The sequence below is a fragment of the Hylobates moloch genome, unplaced genomic scaffold (assembly GCF_009828535.3).
Source record: "Hylobates moloch isolate HMO894 unplaced genomic scaffold, HMol_V3 SCAFFOLD_9, whole genome shotgun sequence".
NCBI lineage: Eukaryota > Metazoa > Chordata > Mammalia > Primates > Hylobatidae > Hylobates > Hylobates moloch.
In genome coordinates, this window is record NW_026652284.1 from 87,876,167 (window position 1) to 87,886,241 (window position 10,075).

The following is a 10,075-nucleotide window of genomic DNA, read 5'->3' on the forward strand; positions in this document are numbered from 1 at the left end:
AATTTATAGTAAGTTTACCTATCTGATGCCAGTGAATTTGGTCGCTTATAGGTACATATTACTAGTGATTTAAGATATTCAAATTTTTTTCACTTGCATTTTATTCATATTTCAGCTGCTGATTTACTTCAGACACATCTTAATGCCTGTGCTAATTTGCATGTTTTTTCAAGAGTTCAACACAAACTTAGGAAACACATTCCTAGATAGACCTCTAATAAGTGACCTGCGTAGTCATGTAGTATAGTATAAACAAGTAACAACAGTTATCTTACTCCATATTTTTCAGTACTTACTGACAAAAGAAAAGATCTTCATAGGCCTAAATGAATTCTGGATGAAATTATTAGCTACTTTCTCTGTTCAGAATCACCTTTTGATTTGCTTGAAGGAAAAAATTCAGATTATTTGAGCAGACAACTGAGACCAAATGAATCTAAAGCTCTCTCACTTCTAATATTTCGAATTAGATAAGAGTATTCAGGTATAGATCCTACATGGAAATAGCCTCCAAATGTAAAGAGAAGATAATCCATGGAGGGCATCATTCTTTAAAAACCTCTTTGATAAGAGAGGGGGCACATCTTTTGTACACACTGTAAGAAGATTTAAACACGGAGATGCCCTCCCTCCCTCAGACCATGGGGCCAAAACCAAAGGGGGTTTGGAATTTCCCAACTCCACCGCCAAAAATAATCTTGTATTGGGACAAAAGTCGAGGATGACTCAGAATGTAATTAGGGTTGTGCATCTAAGCAAATGACACAATATAGCTTGCGGTATTAAAAAAAAAAAAAGAAAAGAAAAGAAGACGAGGCCCAAGAAAAGGCTGCTAATGTTTCCACACAGAGACAAGGCTGTGGCAGAATGAAAACAAAACCTCCTTAATTAGCAAATTATAGCACAGGGGCTGATAAAACTCTGGGTTTTGTAGCTGAGCTACCCACTTATTGCTCCTTCCCTCCCATCATCTGCACAAGTGAGAGCACTTCTAATGTTTATACTTAAAACAAATGACAGGGGGAAAGGGTTTCTAATAAGAGGCTGAGCTGAAGCCCCATTTCTAAGAAAATAGAATGGCTCTAGTGTTTTGTCAGCATTCTTGCTAATGCCACAACCAACAGGATGAAACAGGCACATAGCACAGAAGATCCTGTAGCCCAGACTTGTTTATCCACAGGCTGCTGGTCTGTATTGTTATTCAGGTTATGCTTTTTCTTTTCCAATATGTATCTGCTTTGGGAATATTTCCCTGTTTTTGTGATGATGGGCAGGAGAAAGAAAAGACATGAAATTCCCTTGCCTGTGTGCCTCTAAAATGTCACCTCACAGCATGTCCAGACACTCAGCCAAGAAATGGCTTAGTCAGGCTCTCTGCCAACTGGCATGAACCTGAGGATTACTGGGCCTCCTGAAGGGCAATCTTTTTTCCCACACAACAAACCTTACAATTTACCTTGCAATGGTCCAATATTAATACTAATTCCTCTTGCAATATAGGGCAGGGGTCAGCTAACTTTTTGTCAAAAGGGCTGGATATTAAATATTTTAGGCTCTGTTGCAACTCCTCAACTCTGCTTTTGTAGTAGGCAAGTGGCCATAGCCAACATATAAATGAATGAGCGTGGCTCTGTTCCAATAAAACTTTATTTACAAATGCATGGACAATATATAATGGAAGGAACGTGGTTGTTCGTCAACAAAGCTTTATTTACAAACAGAGGTGGCAGGAAGGATTTGGCCCAAGGGACATCGCTGGCTGACCCTTGATAGAGAGGATGGAAACTCAGAATATTAATAAAATTTCTGCCATTATGTAGTTTAAAAGGTAATGTGTAAAATACAGTTGCATCTAAATTTCATACATCAATTCGATTATAGTCCATATCTGCTCATGGACTTCATTGATTTCCCTATTTATTAAAAAAATAATAAATAGAGCCAACTATGCTGTAAGCATTGTGCTAGAAAAGTCAATCTGCTACCAGAAATGACAAAAAAAGAATAATAAAAACTGGTCACAAGACAGGTGCAGGATGTACCTCATAGAGCATAGTGTCTATGAAAGTACAGAGTCACTCATTCTGCAAATATTTATTGAGGTGCTACCATGTGTCATCCACTCTTCTAGGTAGAAGGTATACTGCATCAACAAGATAGACAAGGACGCTGCTCTAATGGAGTTTGCATTAGTAGTAGGCGGAGACAGAATAAATAATCTGACAAACAATAAGTAACACAGCATTATGCAGTAGTAAGTACCATGAAGAAATAAAACAGTATAATAAAGTAGAAAGTCTCTTAGTAAAGTGGGGAAGGTGGTAGGGAATGGTGCTCAGAGATTTTCTGAGAAGACTGCTGAGTGAAGACCTGAATGAAGAGAAGTAGCCAACCATGCAAAGATCAGGGGGAAGAATTTTGTGAGCTGAGTAAACAGCTTGTAAAGTCCCTGAGGCAGGAATGAGCCTGTCTGTTGGAGAAATAACAAGAAGGCCAATGTCACTTGAGTGTCTGGAACGTTGTTTGAAGGTAGTAAATGATGGGGCCAGTGAGAAGTGTGGGGCAGATCATATAAGACCTCCTGGTAAGAATTCAGATTTTATTCCTATGTAATGAGAAGTTGTAGGAGGATTTTAAGGGGGGAAATGACGTTCTTATTCATTTAAATTACATTAAACCAATAACTTCATATGAGAGGAGTGCTATTAAAAGAAAGCTCAATGTGAAATGGTACAGTCAGGGGTAAGGAAGGACTGTAATTGCCCATAGAAACCCATAGAAAAGGACCTACTTGTCATAGCCCTAAAACCTGAGATCTCTCTATGGAGACAGTTTGCCAAAAGGCTGTTATAACACTAACTGCCTAGCTTCTGGGGCTGAAAGGGGTTTTTTTGGATCTTTTGATTCTAAAATGTAACAAACAACCAATAATACCTAACTATTTGTTGAAAAGTTAATACAGATTCTGAAGGGCTCTTACTTGGCTTGAAAATCAGGGGTCTCTTCTTCAAATGAAGTTGATGGGGACATTTCTACAACTCGATTTAAAAGATAATTATTTCTATTAATCTTTATCAGCAACGGATACTTTTCCCAATCTCTAGGCATAAATTGTGCGTAAATATTTTCATGTTTAGTGACAAATTATTAAAATCATACTTACTAAATATCTACTTTATTTTTTTTGAGATGGAGTCCCGCGCTGTCATTCAGGCTGGAGTGCAGTGGTGCGATATCGGCTCACTGCAACCTCCGCCTCCTGGGTTCAAGCCATTCTCCTTCCTCAGCCTCCCTAGTAGCTGGGATTACAGGCACGCACCACCAGGCCCAGCTAAGTTTTTGTATTTTTAGTAGTGACAGGGTTTCGCCATGTTGGCCAGGCTGGTCTCGAACTCCTCACCTCAGGTGATCTGCCTGCCTCGGCCTCCCAAAGCGCTGGGATTACAGGTGTGAGCCACCATGCCTGGCCAATGTCTACCCATTTCACACATTTAGGAAGTTCCCACAAATGTGAAAATAAAACATAAAAGCATTCTCTCTGAGTGTTGCACAGCCACCACCGGCCACCAAAACAATAATATACCGGTGAGAATTAAGTTATCATGTGCACATATTATACAGATGTATATTAACATAATCAAGTTCTCATGTGCACATATTATACAGATGTAAATTATTATAATTAAGTTCTCATGTGCCTATATTATACAGATATATACCTATTATATAGATGTATGCAGTAAATGGCTCCCCACTGTACTGAACAAGAAATACTAAGTTCTTGTGCTTATAGAAGTACAAAACATTATTGTACAAAGGAATATCTAGCTGACCCTCAAGTAGCCTAGTGCTAACATTTAAGCAAACTTTAGCATCTTAAAGTAGTTACAAGGTCCCTTAATTTTCACTATTTTATAGTTACCACTATACACTTGAGCACTTGATTTCTTAAAAACTGATTATTACGATAACAAAGAAATTAATCCAGACCCTTAATGAACATGTTCAGGGGCATAAAAATGGATAAGCAACATTTACTACACTTGAGGAACTCACAGTCTAGGTGGGAAAACAAGCCTAGAAACAAATAATTAAAACAACCACCACAACAACTTAGAACTACAGTGTTAACATGTTCCAGTCAATGTACTGTGATGACATTTGAGAATTCAGCCTGGGAGGGTAAGTGGAATGTGGGTAGATTTCCTGGAGAAACTGGCAACAGAGCTGACCCTTAAAGAATAATGAAGAAGATGAACTGGAGTGACTAGAGAAGTTTTTGAGATTCTAGATCACTGGTTAAATATAATTTGAATAATTAATAATCACCTACTCTGGACCCAATATTGTTTTAACTAGTATTAGGACAAAAATAACCATAGGTTATAGTCCTCACCTATAGGACAACTTACAATCTACTGAAGAGGTAAGGTGTATACCTCAAATAAAATACTGACAGTAGACAGTAAAGTGCAGAATGCAATAGATAATGCATTCACTTTTTCATTTAACACATATTTATTGTATATCTGTTATAAATATGATATATACTCTTCCAGGCACTGAGGATATGACATTGGACAAACACACAAGGTCACTGGCCTCATGGAGGTCACACTCTAATGGATATTAATAGGGATTAATATATATGTAATATATAGGTTTAAAAAAATCGTCATCGTCAATGTATTTTGGGTAATAGCATTCCAAATCTTAACTCTGAAGAAAAGAATACAATATGCAAATAGAGGACATCCTTAACCAAAAAATGTTGTCAATAGAAAAATAGCTAAATAGTCCAGTAAAATCTTTGTATTTCTTAAAATATTCTGGATGGCAATTCATAACTATATTTTCCATTAATAGTCATCAATTTTAGCTAGTGTAAAATATTTATAGCAAATAGACTATTGTTTTCTGTTACAAGGCATTATTGACTCAATTTATTAAAACTTTGAACAAAAAAAGACATCATTTGGCAAAAGCAAAACAGATCTTCTAAGGATTCCCCAAATCCTAGAACATTATACATATTTAAATCTGATTATTTTAAATGTACATCTTTGTGAAATTTTTGAGATGTGGGAGACAGAAAACAATAGTTCACAAAGCACAGGATGTGGGCTAAATGTTTCACTGTCATAGAGAAGTAGGAAGAGATCATAAGAAAGTGACAAAGACACAGAGGCCAGTTGTATTTATCATTACTTATCTAAGAGCTGGTCACTCTCAGATATTTACTATGACTTGCTAATAATTCCAAAAAGAGCTATATTATAGAAGAGATCAAACCAGAAACACACCCAGGTGTTTCACAAAATACAACTATGATGTTAGACATATTATTCACACCACTCTTCCTGATCTGAGAAGTCACAATAATGCTATCAACCTACCTCATTTTAATCGACAAGTGATTATGGAAAGTTGATTTCTTTGAATTAAATCCATCACATCAAGAAAGCAGTGCCATAACAGTTCTAGTATTTATGGTGACCCACAAATCATTTGCCCCCTTGCATGCCTTGCTTCTCATCCTGTTCAGTTGCAAGACCAGAAAAGTTGAGGAAGGAGATTTCCCTTCATGGAAGGGGATGGATTAACATAATTATCATATAGCTTCATTTAGCATTGATAACATATCTATTCTGCCCCAAAACCTTTCCTGATGGCGATGCCATGAGCTGCATAATAATCACTATGCTTTGATTAATTATTTTGCCGAATAAATGGATAAATTAATTTCACCTACATACACTGATAGCCTCAGTTTCTGCAGGGTATTGCTTCTTCCTATGGCAACTACTTGGAATCAAAATAGAAGTAATACAAATTGCAGTACTGAGCATACCAAATGGTTACAGTAAAAAGATTTCCATTTCAGTTATCAGAATAAATATATCACATGAAGTTTAGAACTTGGAGTGAATGAAACTCCTAATTAAGGGAAACTTATGAAAGCCTTTAGCAAGTTCTTTGCTGAATGCATTTATTTGGTTTCTTGATCCTCCAACCAATCACATTGACAATGACAAAAGATATGCAAATTTAAACTGACAATAGTCAAGCCACACTGCTCTGACTCATACCAATAGGGACGTTTTCAGCATATATTCAGCTTGATTTTTACACTTGAAAGGGTCAATGTAACCAAAGAACATTTTAATAGTTATTCTTGGCTATAATCTGAAAGCTATCCCATAATCATTGGCCAAGAACAATGCAAACAAGAATCAAATTTATTTTGCAAAATAAATTAACATATGAAACACGTGCATGATTTAAGCCCAGCAGAATTATGTGTTTACCCTGTCACTGCTGAATAATTGCATAGCAACAAGAAATATGCATTACTATGTTTGAATCACTATTTTGATTATACATTTTAAGCAAGCAAAACATTACGTTTTTGGTAGAATAGATCATTCAGGATAACTTGGGACTAAATTTTCCTTCCCATTCCCTCAAAGAATCCAGACTAATATATAATGATTGAATTCTCACTAAAAATATATGGGTGGTGTACTGAAGAATAATAACAAGCTGTTCAACCAAAATCATTTGTTTACAATGGAAATAAGTTTTACCAAAGAAAAATACAAACATCCTATTATAAACTACTACTGAAAGTAGTGCCTAAAATTTCAGCTACAATTGTAAAAAAACTGAGAGTTCTGTTTGCTTTTTATTCTTCTGCCTACCTACTGATTGCCTATTACAGTCCTATAGTCTGTAATAGAAAGATTACAATATCAAGTCTGGGAACTGTAGAACTACTCAGTTCCAGTTAATGTGTCAAATGAAGTAACAGTGATCTTAGTTCAGTCCCTAGTGGACAAAAGTAGAATAACTATTACTTGGCATGATTCAGCAGGCGGTGACCTAAGGGAGTGTGACCACACAGGAACAAAATAGAGCATTTGTCCTTTCCCTATCTTTTATCTTTTTAAAGGGATTGCCCGGTTAACAGACTAACTTAAAGAAGCCTGACTGCATACCTATCTATATGTACCAAGTGAATCCATTAACAAGGGAGAGAAGCTTTTCACAAATTGAGACACTGCCTCCCTTCTAGTGGCGTAGTCAGTTGAATATACTTATTCTCGGCTGCCTATTATTAAACAGAGTGCAAAGACAGAATGAATCGCAGAAGTATGTTCATAATTTAATAGGCATATCTTCAACAAAAACTTTTAAACGGTTTGTAGATAAATAACTGGATAAACTATTCGATTTGATTTCTATAAATTGAGATTACATTCATACTCAACATTAACATTCGTCAAATAACATGGACACTTAAACTCGCCAGGTACTGTCTCTAACTACAATGCCCTGAGAAGGGAGGTATTTCAGGAATATAGTAGACCACATGTTGCGTTCAGTCCAAATCTGCAGGTGCATGTCTTCCTCAACAGCCAGCATGCCCTCATCCTGAGCAAGCAATCTCTTTCTGACAGTTAACATTACAATGTATCTTTTTAATTATTTTTCTCAAGGACAGAAGAAAAAAATATTTAACAGAAATCAGTCCTCTACTATTCCACCACTTGCTGAAATTAACAGTTCCCTTTACATAAATATACAATTTCTCCAACCAAATATCATATTTTATATTTACTCTCGCTTCATGTTAATTTTTATAAAGGTTAAAAAACAAATACTTTGTGATGATTTGCCACCCCAGCGGCACAAAATTTTCTGGTGCAAAGTCGATTTGATCTTATTAATTAGTATTGTCATTATTATTATTTATTTCTCACCAACTTGCTTAAGAGGTACATACTTTCTTTCTTAAGGTAGGGTTTTGACAGAGAGACGCTTCATGCTGAACTTTAGAAAAGAGAAACGAAAAATGTCGTAAAATTTACCAGAGCTAGACACACAAATGGAGTGCCCCCACACATTCATAGGTTTGCGCAAGCCCCCAAACCTTGGCTTACCCAGGAAGCCAAACCCAGACAGCCGTCTTGCAATTGCAAACACTGCCCCCCTGGAGCAAAAGGTAAACACACAAATGCGCCCCTAAGGAACTTTAAGTTAGCTGCAGTGCAAGAACGGAAAAAGCTCCGTGCTGTTAGAAACTGAAAGCAATCACTTACTTTTTGCAGCCACTGAGTATAATTTTCCATCACATGTTCCAGATGTTGAAGTTTCTGGGAAGAGAAATCCGGTTCCACGTGTGGAGCATCTCTCTGCAGAGCGTTTGTGTTGTACTGGTCTGTCGTACTCTCACGACAGTTCCCATCGTGTTCTGGAAGAATGAAAGTGTAGGCACATTGCCCATGTTGAATCCGGTTATATCTTCTCCCACTGTTTTCTGGACTTCGGCGCTGGTTGCTGCACCCTATGTGAGTCAGAATGGCAGCGAGGAAAGCAAAGGAAAGGAAAACTGTCATTGTACTGCCAGCACTCTCCTTCCGTGCCTCTCGCAAAACTTGCTCCTTTCTTCTGACCTCTAAACTAGTTCTTTATTTCAGGTAAAACTGCTTGTTTGTTTGACTCTTTCCCCCTCAAAGAAAGCGTTTGAAGAAGAATCACAGAAAACTAGCCATTTGTTAGCTTTGTTCTAAAATGTTAAAATTTTTTATTTCACTGTAATGATGTTTTTCTTCGTTAAAACTTGAGATATTTATTGCATAGTAGCTGAGATTTATTGTTTCCTCTCTGTGTGACCGTTCAGCATGGAGCCTGCCTGAGTCAGCTGCGTGTACATATTCTAGACCCTTTCCTCTACCCTATCTGCTGCAGATCTGCTATTTTCTCCCAGACCTCAGTGAGTTTTATTAAGGTTGCACATCCAAGCCAAGCTGGAAGCAGGCAGCCTTTCACAAGATGACTTGACAGGAATGCATGAGTGTGCCCCTATGCTAAGGATTGCTGATGGCTTAGGGCGGCGGGATCGTCTTACAAATTGGCTAGATGCGCATGACCTCGATCATGTATGGCCCTCCCGCCCCCTTCCGCAGACAATTGCCTTGAGTCTTTAGCAGATTCATGGCAAATCAATAAATAGAGCAGTCCACCTTAATACACTTTTGGTGTGCATGCTGACCTACTAAAATATAGCAAACTAGCAGTATGTTTTTAAAGTTACTATTTAGTCGAGGGACCCTAAGAAGAAAACTGGCATAATGTCCAATGAAATTATTTTTGATAGATAATGATAAACCCATATCATTATTAAATGTCCTTTAAAAACATGTATTCTCGACTCTGAGGAAAAATATGTTAAAAAACAATTTTTACAGATAATATTCTTTCATTATATTCGCAGACTTTTAGGAGTTGAATAATCAGAGAGGATCAAATTAGCAAGAAAATTAGCATCATTTGTTGCTCAAAGCAATATGTTGCACAAAGCAATATAGTATGTGCATATTAAAGAGGATTATCTAAGTACATTTTGGCATAGGGGTCTTAAATGAAACTGGTGTCCTGATCAGAATGCAACCCTTCATGTTCTGTGTATATAAATTGAGCAACTTCCCTACAAAAACAATGTGGCTACAATTTAAAGCAGTGGCTTGAGAATTATTAATTCCTGTGGTATATCCTAATCCTATATTTTACAAGGATCTCTTTGGTGGCTACAGCTGTCTTTAACACTGGTGTGGAAGTTCCACATAAAAACCTCCTGTGGCTGCACAGACACACTATGTGAGAACAAGCATATATCAGGTGTGCTAACAGCCAGCAATGGGCTGTACGGGAGACATCTCTGTGCTTCTGGGAAGGAAGAAAGAAAAATTATCAGAAGATGATTTCCCAAAGGCAGCGTATAAATATTTGAACAAAGGGACCCGTAAATATAAACAGGCAATAATTTTAGAATTTAGGGAATGGCTTTGAGATCTTTACTAGATGCAGAAAACCTGAATTATGAGTCGGGATTTTCATTAGGAACTGGGAGAGCTTTTAGGCAACTGCAGTCATGGTGTAAAAACAGAAGCCACAGCTGTCATCTCCCATGTCCTGGAAGAAGAACAGGACAGTGGTTGAAGGTCCATAGTGGTTAGAGATGGGCATTTAGGGAGAAGTTAGAGGAGAGGTCAAAACAAATTCCAGAACAAAT

The 10,075-nt window shown here is 37.2% G+C and overlaps 1 protein-coding gene across 3 annotated transcripts in view; it reads right to left on the bottom strand.

Annotated features, from left to right (window-relative positions):
* ANGPT1 (angiopoietin 1) overlaps positions 1 to 8,758 on the bottom strand; it is a 271,322-nt gene extending 262,564 nt beyond the window's left edge. For 2 of the 3 annotated variants that reach the window (XM_032760263.2, XM_032760262.2), the window contains exon 1: positions 8,103 to 8,758. In XM_032760263.2, coding sequence (XP_032616154.1) covers positions 8,103 to 8,399 — 297 coding nt within the window. In that variant the 5' untranslated portion in view covers positions 8,400 to 8,758. The remainder of the gene's footprint in view (positions 1 to 8,102) is intronic. The other variant, XM_058444036.1, reaches the window with a different exon arrangement.
* Between the last annotated feature and the right edge of the window lie 1,317 nt (positions 8,759 to 10,075).